At 42.7% G+C, this 17,236-nt stretch overlaps 1 protein-coding gene across 2 annotated transcripts; it reads right to left on the bottom strand.

Annotated features, from left to right (window-relative positions):
* Positions 1-251: 251 nt before the first annotated feature.
* On the bottom strand, positions 252-10,609 carry IL1R2 (interleukin 1 receptor type 2). 2 transcript variants are annotated; one of them, XM_015850259.2, is made up of 9 exons: positions 10,376-10,609; positions 9,162-9,289; positions 8,804-9,062; positions 7,259-7,433; positions 6,353-6,527; positions 5,684-5,749; positions 4,207-4,342; positions 3,029-3,174; positions 252-1,748 (listed from the first exon to the last, which is right to left on the bottom strand). In XM_015850259.2, the coding sequence occupies exons 1-9, from the start codon at positions 10,387-10,389 to the stop codon at positions 1,621-1,623; spliced, it is 1,227 nt and encodes a 408-aa protein (XP_015705745.1). In that variant the 5' UTR covers positions 10,390-10,609; the 3' UTR covers positions 252-1,620. The 2 variants fall into 2 exon arrangements, with proteins under 2 accessions (XP_015705745.1, XP_015705751.1); XM_015850265.2 differs by having other exon boundaries at positions 9,162-9,241.
* Between the last annotated feature and the right edge of the window lie 6,627 nt (positions 10,610-17,236).

Here is a 17,236-nt window from a genome sequence, read left to right as displayed (position 1 = left end):
CCTTCTGTTTTTTACCAAGACTTGAATCCAGTTGGACAAAACTAAACAGGCAGTATTTTGCATCATGACTACATACTTCAATGTAAAGGACGCATGGCTCTCAAAACTGCATCACTGGTGCAGACCCATTGTTTACAGGAATCTATTAATGACTTCTACATTCGTATTAGAGAGGAGGAGCAGGCCAGCAACAGAAGTTGGAAGACTGAAGAACAAGAATGTCCATTATTACTGATAATTTGCTCAATCACTTCCAGGAATAAAACTTTATTTGTATCAGTCAAGTGACTTTCCAAACTCTAAAGCATCATCCTAATTCTTTTCTTGGCAAAGATAACAACATTACAGCTGCTTATGAATCTCTGGTTATGAGATGTTGGTAGATGCAAGAGAACTGAATTCTCCAGTGTACACTATTATTACTCCATTACATGGAGTTAGTTATCCCTGGGAGAGGGATATTCTGAGAAAACCTATTAATGTAAAGAACAAACTGAATGGTAAAAAAATATATATTTTTTTTATTTTCTCTGGAAAAGTTCATAGATTTACAGTTGACATGACAACTGCATTAGGCTCTGGAAAAAAGGAAAGCCTGGCTTTTTAAAACGAACATAAAGTGAGTTTGGGTGCAGAAGGAAACTGCATTTTCACACTGGTGCAGAAAAGCCCTTTTAAAGACAACTTTCCTATTGTTTCATAGAATCACAGTCATAGAATTGCTTGGGCTGGAAAAGATCTTAAGATCATTGAGTCCTACCCATACTACCCTAATTCTAATAACCCTTCGCTAAATCATGTCCCTGAGCACCACATCCAAATGGTTTTTAAGCACATCCAGGGATGGTGACTCAACCACCTCCCTGGGGAGCCTATTGCAGTGTTTAATTACCCTTTCTGTAAAGAAGTGTTTCCTAATGTCCAATCTAAACTTACCCTGGTGCAACTTGAGGCCATTTCCCCTCACCCTGTCACCTGTCACCAGTGAGAAGAAACCAGCCCTGCTCTCACTGTAAGCATCTTTCAGGTATTGGAAGAGAGCAATAAGGTCTCCCCTCAGCCTCCTCTAGCCCAGACTAAACAGCCCCAGTTCCTTTGTTTGCTCTTTGTAGGGCACATTCTCTAAGCCCTTCACAAGCCTTGCTGCCCTTCTTTGGACCTGCTCCAGTACCTCGGTGTCCTTTCTGTACTGAGGTGCCCAAAACTGAAACTGAACTGAACTTGGTTTTTTGTATGATTTTTTTTTTTTTAAGGTTCTCAGCTTTTTCTACACCCCTTTTTCCCCCCCAAAGGATAAAACTATTGGAATTACAAAGCAGAAGATCATCTAACTTCCCTTACCTGTCTCATAACAAGGACATGTACATGGGACACTGTATTTCAAAATGCTGTAAGTCACAGTTTAGATGCAAAACAATAGAAGTAGGTTCCCAGTTTCTAAGCAGCGTTTTATACAAACATATTTCTAAAATCAAATCATGGAAGACACGGAGAAGAAGAAAAAGCTGATATACATTCATCTGCTGGGAAAGAAGTGTGTCTGGTCCAAAATGTCTCTGTCTCACATGAAAGATGTGAGCATGAATTTTTCACTGTTGGCAGCAGAGAATAAAGTCAATCTTAAACCTTTGCTATTGTGTATCCTTTATCAGCTCTCTGCTTCCAGCGCTTTTGTACGCATATTCCCATCAGGATGATGCAAGCCAATGTGACTGGAATCGTTGCAATGTACCAGGGCAATCCAACAGCTGGAAAAGTAAAGAAATGATGCATTATCACAAAACATAGTTCTCTATGCTCAAGGAGGAAGAGGAGAAGCTACTTTAAAAAGGATGTCTGCAAATTAACCTTTCAGCAGGGCTCACTGCTTCTGAAAGGAAGAGGTCTATTGATTCAGTGCTCTGGGATATGTGTTTACCAGGGTGGGGGGAAAGTATTGGAAAACAATGGAGGATGAGAATTTACAGTCCAGAGATTTTGTGTACAAATGGCTCTCCCGTGCTCAGGGTGGTTGTGTACTTTTCATCTTAATTTGGTGAAAGCAGTGACGCTTCAAGCAGGAAATAAAGGCACCATATGGAAAGAGAGTACATGATAGCCAGTCCACTCTCAACTTCTGTAAACAGTTTTCTCATGCAGAGCACTTGAAAAATTAACTATCGAGGCAAGACTGTGAGCTTCTCCCCAAAATACACCTAATGTCTTCAGCTTTGTATTATGCAGGCCTACACTGCTTCATGAGTTGCCTTCTCTGTAGCAAACAATACTTGTGTAGCTCATGGAAGACCTGGGCAGCGCATTGTATAGATAAGTGAATGCAAATCCCTCATCATAAGATGCTGGCGTGAGTCATGAGATATAACTCATAATGAAGACTGTAATTGTTCATGTATCTTTCTAACATGGTGTGAGCAAGCTTTGGTGATTCATCAGTGTTATGCAAAGAAACAATAAGCATTGCTTCACACTGTTTTTACAGCTGGTACTTAGCCAACAGTCACAATGTGAACTGCACTGAGTTTAAAGCTTCTCTTTCTATCTCTAGGAACCAAAATAACAACAGCCACCATTATTTATATTTCTTGTTATTTTGGCAGCAGTTTGTATGAGGAAATGGAACTCTTTGATCTTTTTTTTTCTGCAATTGTCTTTTTTTTTCCCTACTTGTTGAGGAACTGGGTGAGATTTGGCTCTGTTGCACCCAGCGAGAGTTTGCCAGTTGTCTCAATGGAGCCATCATTTCACAGAATATATCTGCATTTGAGCCTCATCCAGTGAATAGATATACTAGCACAGATTTTTATGCCTGTGGAAAATGCCAACAAGTGACCTACAGAAAGTGTTCTTTAGGAGCAGGCTATTCCAAAACACTGTGCATTTTCAGTCTATATGCGAGGCAACCAATGTTTCCCAAGTGATTACCACGATAAGACTAGGTCAGAAAGCATAAAATACTTCAATTGTAATTTAGATTTAGAATAACAATTGCAGCCCATTTCTCCCCTAGATAAGTAGTTAAACTAGTTACCTTCCTGTTTGACCCGTGTTGGCAGTACTTGGGATCCATACGTGTTCTGGGCCAAACACTTAAAATCTGTGTAAAAATCCACTTCTTCCACAGATTTAAAAATCAGTGGCACTTCAATGAAGTTTTCACCATTTTCTGTCATTTCTCTGGAAGAAAAAGGCAAAATAAATGTGAGATCCTTTTATCTAGATGCAAACATTATCTCCGGATATCTTTTAGTCACTGCTGGAGAATTTATCCAGCTGTTCTGTAATGATTTGTTCATGGGTTTGCTATGCACCACGACAATGGATTTGCCTGTGCACACATCCTGGGTCAGTACCACGGGAAGGCAACAACTTGGCTGTGGGTGCTTTGACACAGACCCCTGTGAAAAATGTTTGGTTTCTTTTCCAGTGGTATTTGATTTGTTTTGACATAATGCCTCTTTGGAAGCACCCAGAAGAACTGAGGCTGCTTTATGCCATGAGTTCTGTGTGATCCCTAGCTGGTGTAGCCTCCCTCCTCATACAATTATGTAGTAGTGTATAATAGTTGAAGAAGCAGCAGCAGTAGTAACAATAATAAAGGTCTAAGTAAGAAAGCATATGTGTTGTTCTATTCTAAATCCTGTAGACACACCTGCTGTTTCACTGTGTATTTTAAGGCATCTCACCATGAGTTCAAGGCTTTCTCATTTATCCATGTAAACAACACTGTAAATTAATGTACTCAGCCAAGCTGTGAGGAATATCAAAGCACATAAAGGCTCAAATCCCCAGCTGTCAATGTTACGTCTGGTTGTACTGTGCAATAAACTCAACATGGCCAGGTTGTTACACAGCCCTGAGGCTGAAAACAGACCACATCCATAAATATTAAACACTCTTTCCCCTGAAAACAGGGATGCCATATCCCCAGAGCTTGTTGTCAGTGCCTCTTGAATCATGTTAGGTTCTAATCCCTAGGCAGGAGAGGTTTGGGAAGACCATATCTGGTGAGAGAACCAGTTTAACTGTTAACTGCATAGGCAAAATGTAAAAAGTCCTGAGGTATGCAGCTACGAGGCAACTCAGAGAATGGCTTGAGATAGGGAGAGACAATGATCCATGGCAAGAGGATGTTTTCCCTCCCACCAGCATCCAGCTGAAAGCCCCTGTAGCACCACAACCACAAGAAAACACTTTTGCTTGACTTACTGTCGTTCCCCCTCCATAACTCTGTTTTGCTTGTAAACCACATCGATCGTGGTATCATTCGCTAACCATTCCACATCAGTATAGATGTTGCTGTTTGGTCCAGCAAATACTTTACATGGGAGAGTCATCTTGGAGCCTGTTGGCAGAGGGAGATTAAAAAAACATTGAGTTGCATATTAAGATCTACTCTTTCTCCTGGTGAACAGAACATCTCTGATGGGAGACTGAGTTACCACACATGTTGAGCGCTACTACATTGAAAGCTGATGTTATGCCCCAGATTGCACTTGCTCCCCTGTTCTTTGGCAGCAAGACCATTCATTTTGGCAGCCCTTTCCACTACTAAGCAAATTACTTTTTCATTCCATCAGTGATCAATCCTTGTACAATAGATATTTCTCAGGAGGCAAAGCTGTGTTCCTACGCTCCTTCTGCTGTTTTGCAGCTCAAAGGGCACGGTTGCTCCAGGGCAATTGCTTGAATCCACAGTGATGCGGGCAAGCACATTCAGTTCTAAATGAGACCTCCAGGGACAACATGACCATGCAAAAATTCAGAAATATTGCTTTAATTATTGCAACTCTGAGCTAAGGATAAGGAGCTCTCACACTAGTGGATATTTGTCTTATATGGAAAACACATGGCTTAATTACCGTACAGTACTGCTGAAGAGAATACAGTATGCTCCATGGGGCAGACAGACACATACAAATAAAGACTATGATAATAATAATAATCTGTGATTCTGTGATACAAATAAAGACAATGCTACACTCACAGAAAGAAAAGTGGCAGTGAAAACTAAGGCTCACAGCACGTAGCTGTGTGTATAATACCCAAGTTAGGAGAGCTTAGTGTCAAATCTACACGTCATTCTCTCAAATGGGGGAAAGCAACAGAAACGCATCGTCACAACATCCTTGAAGACAAATTGAGGTTCTCACAAGATACATTCTAGTTAGCGATGACTGTCTGGTTCAAACATTAAGGAGCAATGAAAAATGTCTCCTCTCAAAAGAGCTGGGTGGTTCACTCAAAGCCACCCAACAACCAAGGGCTGACTGGGGGAGTGTTGAAAAGGGCATGTTCTTTATAAGGAGGGAACTCTGAGCAGCTGATCTAAGGATGCTAATATAGTTTTCATGCTTTGTTGTTAAAATCTACAGCTATTTTGCTTTGGTTTCTACAAGGAGACATGTTTAGTGAGCACAGTGGTGATGGGCTGATGACTGGACTACATGACTTTAGTGGTCTTTTCTGACCTTGCTGATTCTATGATGTAAAGAAAATAGCTTCTCATCGTAGACAATAAGAAGGAAAAACTACCATGAAAAACTACTACAGCACCAATGTGGTGTTAATATAATTGAGACCAAAAGAACCATAATAGTTTACACCAACAAATTAGGGTACAAATCAGCAAACCTGCTCTAACTTTCTCCTGATTAGATGCTTCCAAAACAATGCTGGTACTTACCTAGAGCAGCTGATGTTGTCTTCTGAGTTGGATACACAATTATGGGAGTAATTCTCTTCTCTTGTTCTGCACAGAGAGAGTACAGAGTCAGCGCTACCATGACAGACATTACCCATCCAGAGACCTGTGTTAGCGGGGAGAGACGGGCCCAAGCCGGCATCGTGACCCCGGGGGATGGATGAGGAAAGCGGGGATGGCGATGGGACCTAAGTGATACCCATCCCGAGGCTGCCACAGCCTCCTTCCGCCCCCTGGTGCCCGCCGGGCGCCCCGCAGCAGCAGCCGGGCCAGCGGCTCAAGCTGTGGGAAACAGCGGTTTTCCCCCAGCCCGAGGGCCAATGTTCGGTGTTTTATTTCCTAAGCCCTCTGAAGTCATTCGTAGAGACCTTCCTCCCCTTGAGAAATTAATTACTCGGTTTTACAACCGCAGGCAGTTGCGACAGCCAGTTCTGCCTCCTGCAACTGCGCTGCTGAATGCCAGGGCAAGCTCTGAGGTTAAGGTTAGCCAAAGAGCTCTGCCAGCCATGCTGATGGAAACCCCCTGCATCAAAAGCCAGCATGTCCACTCCCCTGCTTGGCAGCACTAAATCTGAGCTCCTCTCCCCGAATTCAGCAGCAAACCCTCTGATGCAAAAGCTGCTTTAAGTGTTCTCAGTGGGTAGTATTTACCAACAGTCTGCAGCTCAATTGTTCTGGTGATTTCATATGTGACACCTTCATAGGGAAATGCCATCTTGCAGGTGTAGTAGCCGGAGTCTGTTGGTAATACAGAAGTGAAGAACAGAGAAGACGACTCTTTCAGAAATACAAATTTTTCACTGTCATCTTCCAAAAGCTGAGCATCCTGGAGAAAGGACAACTGACGTTACAGCTCATACAGGCGAGGTTAAACCCTGCATAACCTCCAGGCAATACTTTTCATCTTTGCCTCTCTGTTACAGAAAGTTTGCTGATCACCGTTGAACCTGTGCAGCTTCACTTTCCCACCATAAAGCAAGTGCTACAAACATGTTTTCCTCACCAAAAGGTTCTGAGGCACTATGTGAAGTACAAAGAACTGCTGCTTTAACATATCTTTCCAGTAAGCCTCATATTTTAAGATGGAAAAAATATACTAAGTTACTTCCCGAGTCCTCGTATGAGCAATCACATAAGGCATTCTTCTAAGAAAAAAATATAGTCATCATAACGGTTTTTACATTATTGCTTTCCATACATGACCTCATAAGAGCAATATTCAGAGGCACTCTTCTAAGACAAATACATTTCAGTCATCATGGAATCACCAAATGGTTTAGGTTGGAAGGGAGCTCAAAGCCCATCCAGCCCCAACCCTTGACATGGGCAGGGCTGCCCCCCACCAGCTCAGGCTGCCCAAGGCCCCATCCAACCTGGCCTTGAGCACCTCCAGGGATGGGGCCCCACAACTTCTCTGGGCAGCTGTGCCAGCACCTCACCAACCTGTGAGTAAAGAATTTCCCCCTAACATCCAATCTTAACCTGCCCTCTTTAGTTTAACACCGTTCCCCTTGTCTTATCACAATCTAAAAAAATTCTTTTGTAAAAAAATTCTACCTTGTACCACTGGAGCTCCACATTTGTCCTGTTTGTTGTAAACTCCCACAGGTTGGGGCAAATGATCTTTCCAGAGGTGAAAGTGAAGAGGACTTGGGGATAGGCGATGTCCCGAGCAGCTGCCTTCTGCACGACCGTGAGGTGGATGGACACCTCGGCACAGTAGGAGTTGTTCCTGCAGACAGTGGGTAGACGTGAGCACCCAACAGCAGTGAGGGGGGCTCGAGTGACACCCTTCAAACCTACAGCAGGTGAACTTGAAAGCTGACAGCTATGAGCTCAAGCAGATTTGCAATCAGTATTAAATCTTACTGATGTAACCTGGATTGTTGGATTCCCTTCTAAGCTTGTCTTTCCAGGCCTGAGAAAACCACCTGGCCTCACTTCCACAGCCAGGCCTCCTGATACTCAGCCTCTGTGCTGTGTAGAGGGATCCTGGAAAATCAATGGAACAAGTTTGGGGCACAGCCTACACATGTTGCTGATATTTGTCTGCCTCAAAGCTCCAGGCTTTCTTCTCTTCTGTAAACTAAGGTTGCTGTGCCACCTTAGACTAAGTCATGACTTTGATTTTACAAGGAGGGACAACACGTCCATCTAAATACCAGCCAATATGTCACAAACCCTCCACTCTTTTCTTTGGAAATGGTCTTGACTGTGAAAACCCCAGTGATCGCAATGTAAGGGGGAAATAAAAAGTTTAAAGCATGTATTAAAATATGCCTGCAGTTGCTACTGTGCAGACAGCAGCTGTTTTCCTTGAGGACATATTATTTTGCACAGGGAAGAAGGTTTCAAAGTTTTACAGTACTTCTCTTTTTCTCCTGGTCCCAAGTGGCAATTGTTTCCAGCCACAAGAAGGATCAAAACACACAAGTCACTTGGGGGACACTGGTGCTTGAGCTGTGTCCCCTTCCACTGCAATCCTCATTTCACAGCATGCTGAAGAAATGTTCTACTTCGATGATATGAGATGGATATAGGGTTTGTTTCTATTCTATCAATAATGGTAGCAGTGAAGCTATGTACTTGGCCTCTGCATATCTTTCCCAAATAGGTTTCCCAACTTTTTAGTACATCTGGAATCTATGGATGCATATGAATACTTTTAAATGTGGAGTGAGGTTCCCACTGCCAGGTAGTAGGAAGGAGGAGCTAGTGGGGACAAGGACTCTGTATCATATGGTTTTCAAACCCCAGTAGCACTGGTGGTTTTTGCCTTCCTCACTCCACCATAAGCACAGGTACCCATTCCTCTCTCAAAACTGTACAGCTGTGGGATTGTAAACATGCAGAAAACAATGATCTGAAAAGAGCCTTGGCTCACACTGCAAACCCCTGTAGTATCACAGGCCTGATCCCAGCCCCATAAATGCACACTGGGTCTCATGTGAGATCTTCCAGCAAAGCCAAGGCAATCAAATTCTGATTAAAAATGTGAAGTAGAAGAAAAGTAAAGTTCGGGAAAAAGGAACAGGGAAGAAGAAAGAAGCTCAGAATGCTGCCTGAATTGTTAATGAATTGAAGTTCCATTTAAACACCTACCTTCTGGTACAGATATATACTCCTGAGTCTTCTTTCCTTGCTGGCAAAAACCAGAGCGCATCTCCTTTTGCCCAGATTCTTGGATCTTCATCTCTTCCTAATATCATGGTTTTTGAATCATTTTTGTACCACGTGATATTATGTGTCAAGGCAGAAAAATCCACATGTTTATATCTGGGAGAAGGGCATTTCAGAACCACAGGTTCTCCATGCAGTTCATAGTAGTACTGGAAAAACATGGTGTGATCTGGGCAGTTCTCTATATGAATCAGAGATATTTTGTCATTACTGTTGGCCGGGAATATTAGAGAGAAGGAAAGGGAGTCAGGAAATAAAACAACCAAACCCATGCTCTTACCTGTACTTTTCCCTTGCTGGAGCTTGAAAGCAGAGGCACACACTGTGCATGTAACCAGGGCAAAGAAGAACCCATGCATTCTTTCCCAGAGAAAATGGGAAGAAGAGTGAGGGAAAATGTCTTGAAATCTGCAGGCAAGTTATTATGAGACAGAAGATTCAAACAAAATACTCAACATTAACTAAAGAGTTAACTATTCTTTTCCCAACTGTGGACTTGGTAAGCTTTGATTCTCCTTAGTGAACAAAAGTTCTTCTTCACTCCCAATTGATGGAAGATGATAATTTGTGGAACAAGAGCATCTGGCCTAGTGCAAACGTTTCTTGTCTGTCATCTTCCTGTCAGTCTGGGAGATGCAAACAACACACCACAAGATGCTGCTGTCCCCACGGTACAAGGGTAGAGAAATACAGCTCTGTGTATTTTGCAATAAGCTGCTACTGAGGCACGGGCCAGACACTTCAGCTTAGCTGTAGCATAGCTTGCTTTGATAAGCACAGGAGAAAAGATGCAGTAGAATCTCTTCAAGTCTCTGCTAAGACTCTATGCCCTCATGAATCCTCTGCCACATTATCTTCTCCATTGTGGCTACCAAAGTAGGCCAAGCAGCACATATCTGCAGGCAAACAATATAGCCAGAGCCAAGCTCTCAGTGTTTCCAACACATTTATCTCCTGGGACAACAGCTTTGACTCCCATGATATGCACACCCACCTTGCTGTTGGGACACATGAGTTTCCTTATGTGAACAGCATAACGGTCTGTGCAAACAAATGATGACAAAAACCTTGAACAACATGTCCCAGGTATCTGGCACAGTGACCTCAGGGGAAAACAAAACTATCTGCTGCAAGTCTTTCATTAGCTGTTGTAGGACATGGGCACAACAGCTAGCACAGAGTCAATCTCTTACTTAATAATACAGCATTATAACACTGAGTCACCTCCCATAGTACAAGGTCTTCACTCATTTCCAGCACAGTGGCGTGGAGCTTTATCTCTTCTCAGGGCTACACCTGGGTCTGCAACAGTCCCCAAGGTATGCATGGAACATACTGTAGGAGGAGATTCTCTCTTTTTAGATCCTTAGCTTAATCAAAATACTGGGTTATTTAGTTCAGTCCCTTCAGTTTAATATCAGTCTCCATAAGCCCCACACAAACAGGGGTTTCTAGGGATAGATTTATTCCTAGATTTCCATAAGATTCACTTACCTGTGTTTCTGCATCCTTTCAACCGTTAGTTTCTCATGAAAAGATGTGAGAGTGAAATTGCCAGCACGGACCTTATATAGAGTTCAGCTCAAGGCACAGAGGAAATTTGTCCCCCCATTGCCCAATCAGAACTGTGTCAAAACCAAGTGACATTTTAGGTCTATTTTACTTTCCTTCCGTAGAGCAAGGATGAGAGAAATACAGGCCAAGAGAAAGAAAATATGCGTTTGGATTTCCCAAAAAAGGGGAAATGACTGCTAAATATATGACTAAATTTCCCTTTTTCTGACGAATGGTAGTTTGCTTACACTCATATCTTCACATGACTTTTTTTTATACTCGGCCTTAAATAAAATTTCTCGTGGGTAACAAAAGGTGTCCTTCAGCACAGTCAGCAGCAAAATAACTGCAGTCTTCACACAGTGTGTTACGCAAGTTTTTGTGTGGACAATACGGCAGGTTTTTCCTCTTCTGTGATTTCTCAGATAGCTTGTGAATCATGAACGGGTTGATTCCTCTTTCTTTCCAGGACACCCGTCTCAGTGTCTTACTTTGTATGGAAGGCTGTCTTCACAGTGGAATATGAAGAACTGACAGATTCATGGTCATGGTCTCAGTGCTCATCAGTGGAATGGTAAGATAAGGGCTACTAACTGTGGTAATGTTGACATCCACCTTTCTAGAAGAGGGCAGTCAAGTGAAAGACCTCAGTCAGCAACAGTACCACAGGTCACTTTTGCCTTGTCCACACATGTGATGCCTCCTGTGGAGATTCAGTATTTCTCTCAGTCTCTTGGTCCTTGGCGGACTGGCTGTCATGCACTGCGTCACTGCTGGCAGTGTGTGGTGTCTGGCTGACCTCCCAGAGCTAGAGCTGGCACACAGATCCCTGCCCACAGACCTCAGACAAACCTCAGCTGAGCAGACCTGGCCCGGAGCACCAGGATCCTAGCTTGACATTAAGGCTTCCTCATGCTCTCACTATCCAAATAATGACTCAAAAATGAAAATAAAATAACCACTTGAGATCATACTGCCATATTCTACAAGAAGTACTACACAGCTGATGGCATCTATCAACATGCTTCAGAGATATGTCATAAATTTGGGTTGCACATTTTCTTTTCTTCAGGCAGTATCCACAACATTACTCTAAATTCAGGAAGCAAACTACAGGAAAAAGAAAGACGAAGCTTCAGATTTCAGTCTGGGATGGTCTTATAGTTTCTATATTGAACCAATGGTCTTAGAGTTTCCATATCTTCCTGATCTACCTGACTTTCCCTCCACAAGGCAAAAATTGGGTCTCCAGTCTGTACATGCCATTAGTGACCAGTTTTCCTCATACATGTATAAATCCAGGTGATTTGAATATGCAGTGCCTTGGAAAATACAGATGAAGTGGGCAACAAGATTCAAAGTGCATTTCTAGTGAAACAACTTATGCTGTCCTGCTTCTGAAAACTAAACCAAAACCAAATATCTACTGAGTAGTAGTGCAGTTCTTAGGTAACGTGATGTCCTCAGATTCAAGGATTCAGTTTTAACAAGGATTAACAATTTCAATCAACATCCTTTAGAAAAGATCTTAGCTGCCTTTTATCTCAGAAGATTTGTGATCTCACACATCCACATCAGGACTTTAAGTCAAAATGCTCCATCTGGAAGCACGAAAGTCTAGTTTAAAGTAGTTTAGCAAAAAAAGCTGAAAGATATGATAAGCATTTTTTTAGGACCTGTCTGCTGAGAAGACCATCTCACTTTGCGGTCAATTATTATTTATAAACAGAAAAATGCAAGTGTAGCAGATATATAGAGAGACACTTTTAGGGAAGCTGGTGTCATTCTGTGGTTCTGCTCTGCAGATGATTCATTTATACTGCTAGAGATGATGGAGCATAGCTGTGAAATTCCTGACTCAAAGACCAGGCTATTCCCTATATGTCTCACTCCTTGCTCATCTCACCAAATAACCATTTCCCACAACGTGCAGCTGCCTTGAGGCGTTTGGGTGGATTTTTCTCCATAGTAAATTAACCAAAATTTCAAATGATATTTAACATTCCATCAGTTTCTTCCAACCTGTGTTTCAAAAGACCTCCACAAGCAAGGCACACCTGATCATTATCTGTAGTTCATGGAAATTCAGGCATCATGGAGCAGCAATAAGACTATCTGTGTTAAGGAGAGCTAAAGGCACCAGGTTCTTCTGGTGACTCCCAAGTCCTGCTGTCTTTGATAGAGGAATTTGTCCAACTGCTTTTGCGGCTGATGCTATTTGGCATCCAGGAATTGCACTCACATGGATATTGCTATTTATTCCTGTTACCCTGCTTGGCTGAGTCAGCTCTACATGATTAAAAATAGGAGTAAATTGCTCTGGTTCACATGAGAATAAGGTGGTGAGGTATTAAGAAATATTACATGCTGAAAGCTGACTGGCAAGACGACACAAAATAAACCACAGCTATTGCACCAACACATGTTCTTGGTCTCACTGATATGAGCAAACCTGGTTTTAATAATTCATAATGTCCTTGTGCATAGTTCCCAGATGGGCTCTTGGGGAGCATTGAAATGGAGATGGAAGAAAAGTTGTCCAACTCCAAGAAACACCAAATAGATGGGACAGAAAGAGTAAGACTGAGCAGAGGGACTAGCCTGGTTTGTATCAGACGCCAAGAATACAAAAATTTGCCAGAGAAATAAGTGCTTTCATACACTAATCTTAAATGGTACATGAGAGAAACTGGGAGATGCAGGCCAAGAAACATACACTGTCATGGAGGAGTGCTTGTTTTGCAAGAGCAGTGACAGCTTGGTTGCAGGCTGCCTCCCTGCTGTCCCATGGCTCCTGAGCTTTCAACAGCTTCTTTCACTGCAAATGCAACCTGGCAGCCTGAGAAGACAGATTACACTGCAAGAGTTGGAAAGAGAAGGGAGAAAGGGGAGGAGGAGAAGGAGGAGGAGACCCTCATTCTAGAACTTAACAAGCAACAAGGGATTAAGGGGCTGGAAAGGTCCAGAGCCAGCAGCAACAAGCCAGAAGGACTTCAAACAACAGAAGGCTGTGTTTATCCTCTCCAGTGCCTCCTCTGCCCTCAGACCAAACAGAGTCAGAGCTAACACAGGAGGGCTAGCTGAGGCTTTCCCTGTTCTGGCCATCCTTATCACTGCACACATCATACCTGGGTTTGTGGTTTCCTTCTGGGAAATGGAGAGGTCTTCTCCTGCCCAGTGGTGCTGTACGCAGGCTGCTGGCCTGGTCAAATCATCTGTACAGACACACAGTCATAGAGTGAGAATGATGGAATAAAGAAAAGATTGTTTAAAAAGTGGGGTTTGCTGGCTTTGGATTTAAGGGCACTCTCTATGTAACATATGATGCCATGTGGGCAAGGAGTGAAGGGGGATTGCTGAAAAGCAGAGTCCTGAAACCTGAAGAGGTAAAGTGTCTCTGTGCACTGAAATGGAAGGGGTAATCCAAGTTGCTGAGTAGTGATAGTCTCACCATCACTGTATCTGAATGTCTCTCTGTTATCCAAACAAACCTCCCTATCACAACTTAAGGCTGTTGTCCCTCATTCTATTACTGATATCTGGGAGAAGAGGCCAACCTCCACCTTGCCACAACCTCCTTTCAAATTGTTGTAGAGAGTAACCTGCATTTCTGCAGATGATGGTTGACAAGGCAAGTGGGCCACAAACAGCAGCTCAGCTTGAGCAGTTCACTCAGCTACCAGTCACCCTGCTGTTTGGCTGGAATATGCCAACAGCATATATCATCTACCATGCTTTTGAGCAAGGCTTTAAGCACAGCTGAGCACAAGCATGGTCACTCAGTGCATTGGGGATGACTAGTGGAGCAAACGACACCAAGGAAAACAGCAAACAGACGCTTCCCACCTTTGTGGCATCTTCTCAGACCGCAGGCATTCAGTCAGAAGGGGACACGTGCTGAAAGACAGCAAAGCAAACCTGAGATTGCTGAGTAACTTTATTTCCCTCTTCTCCCAGAACTGTAGAGGTGCTTGCAATCATGAACCGTTTTTGATATATGATGCAACACAGTGTGCACCGTGGGCTTGCATGTGAAGAGTATATGGGAATTTAAAACCACAACAGAGATTATGAAAAGCCCATGGCAACAGCAGACAGGGAAGGAACTGTGTCCACACAAGGAGTGTGAGTTATGTGAGCCAGAACAATAGGAATAATGTAAGATTTTTAAACCTGTTACGGTAGATGGCTTAAGTGGTCAATCCAGAAAACAGAGAATTTCAGAAGCTGAGCAAAACAAAAAACAGAATTGTTGTTCATAATCAGCTCTTTCATCAGCTGAACTTGAATTCAACTGGGAAAGGTGATTTCTTAGCTCTGAGAAACAGTGACAAATAATATCTGTCCTGTGAATGTTGAAGAACTGAGCTGGTGTTGATCACAGATTGCTATACATGTACTGGGAGGGCAGCACTGACCTTGCATTGTTTTTTAGATGCCCCTGAATGAAACTTTTGTTTCATCCAAAAGATGACACAGGCAGTAATTTTCTCATTTGTCTTAGTTTTTAATATCCCTTTTATAGCACTGTTCAGTAACTTTCTTTAAGAAGCAGGAGCTGTCATGAGCAGAGTGTGGAGGATTCTGTTGTGTTCATGACGGTTAACCACATAAGAGGAACACAAACACACAAGGGGCAGGAAAGCTAATCTTACAGTGGTTCATACTTTACATGCACTGTGCTAAGGACTTCTCCGGCACATGATGTTCTGTCCCAGATGAAAAGCAAACCCTTCATTTCAGCAGCTGCTTTTTAAAGACTGTGTGAAGATTTTACACGTGATGGAAAAAGTGACTTAGAGTTGTATTTTGTGTTACTGTTGTTGTTGTTTGTTTTTCCTCCAAGACATCCCTGTATTCAGAGCTCCCCAGGTTGGTTGGACTGCGTGATCTTGGAGGTCTTTTCCAACCCTGGATATTTTCTCATTCTAAAATGGAGACCCAGTTGGTCCTTCTGGCTGTCACTTACAGCAGCTGATATATCAAGGGCAGTTACTTCACCAGGACCCAGCAGACCCTGCATTTTCTTTAAGGACAGCTCATCTAACCCGACCTTCTCAGAAACATTGAACTTCACAGAAAGCTGGAAAATGTCAGGACCTCCAGTCACCATTTTGACTAATGTACAAGTTCTCATAAACAGTCTTTCCAGGGAGAGCGGTTTCCAGCAGAGTGTATGAATAATTGATACAGATCTTGGCTTGATACCATAGTCACGGAAACAAAACCAAAATGGGGAACTGAATTTAACCTTGTAACGCCACAATGGTATGGCAGCTCTGTTTGGAAACTTTGATCATGGTGGGATCTCTGAAAGTTGCAACAAGCAGCTATGAACAGCAAAGGCACAGCACTCATGGAAGAAGATATCTTGCTAGTAATTTTTAGGTTAAGAATCTCACTTTCTCTCTATACATAGATCAGAAGAATGTGAGAGAAAAAATACTTAGAGAAATATACCTATCTGTCCATGGAGAAATATAGAGACTGCCACCAGCTGTGAGGAAAGAGTTGCATTCCTAGTAAAAAAGTCCTCAAAAGAGTGAAAACCAAAGCCCTGTGTGGTTTCTGTTCAGGGTTGCTGTCTTTTTGTACTGCACCTTGCAAGGCAGAGCAGCTAAAGGATTATGGCTTCACATAGCAGGGGACTTTGGACAAGTCTGACCAAAATTGTTTGTTGTGAACTAGCAGATGTTTAGGGAAATTCCCAACTATTTGACAACCAAACAGCAGCCAGGAGGTTACTTATTGCAACACAACAGCATTTTAGTAATGTTTACAAATATAGTGAGAACCTCAGGACTGTATTTAAACGCATTTGATTTACATAGTTCTGCAACAGTAAAAAAATTCAAAGGAAAAAATAGAACATCTTGGGTTGGAAAGGCCTTAAAGACCATCTAGTTCCAATCCCCCTGCCACAAGTAGGAATAAATTTCACCAGCTCAGGCTGCCCAGGGCTCCATCCAACCTGGCCTTGAGCACCTCCAGGGATGGGGCACCACAGCTTCTCTGGGCAGCTGTGCCAGCACCTCACCGCCCTCTGAGTGAAGAATTTCCTCCTAACATCTAATCTAAACCTATCTCCTTTCAGTTTCAAGCCACTCCCCTCTGCCCAGTCACTATGTGTCCTGACAAAAGAGTCCCTCCTGTTGCAAACACAATGCAGTGTTTGCAAACCCTGTAGTATTTGATGACCATTATCAATCCCATTTAAGAAACAGATTTTCATAGACAGGGGACAGTGTCCCTGAAGCAAAGCAGATGTGTGGTCGTCTGCACCCTAAGCCAAGATCTGCTGTACCTCTAATGAAGGTTCTTTGTGTCTCAGCCTGCTGCCCTTCATATCTCTCACCTTTCTGTGTAGACTTTCTGTTTTATTGTGTGCATGTTTAACAAGTAAATAGTTAATTCTTTTGGCTGTAAAAGGCATTTTAGACCTTCCAGACAGAAGACTTACACAAACAAATATGGAGAAAAGCTCATTAAAAAACAAGGTGTTGGGAGACACCTTCAGATCTCCTAAGATGATTGTGACTCTTCACAGACCATCCAATAGCCACAGATTAGGACTTGAAACATCACAGAGAAATATCCATGCCAGCTGGGGTGTCTGAAACCATAGAAATACACAGTCAGTCATTGTTCATACTGGAGTTCCATGTGAACCACAATCTGATCTTGTCAGTAACGTGTAGTAGAAGATTAAGACATAACAACACAGCAGGTCTAGTGTGACCTTCACCCTTGTATCTTGTGGCAACGAGCAATTTATGTCTTTTGGAGTGTCAAAAAAGGGCT

This window comes from Coturnix japonica, chromosome 1 (assembly GCF_001577835.2).
Source record: "Coturnix japonica isolate 7356 chromosome 1, Coturnix japonica 2.1, whole genome shotgun sequence".
Classification (NCBI taxonomy): Eukaryota; Metazoa; Chordata; class Aves; order Galliformes; family Phasianidae; genus Coturnix; species Coturnix japonica.
This window is presented reverse-complemented; position numbering and strand designations above follow the sequence as displayed.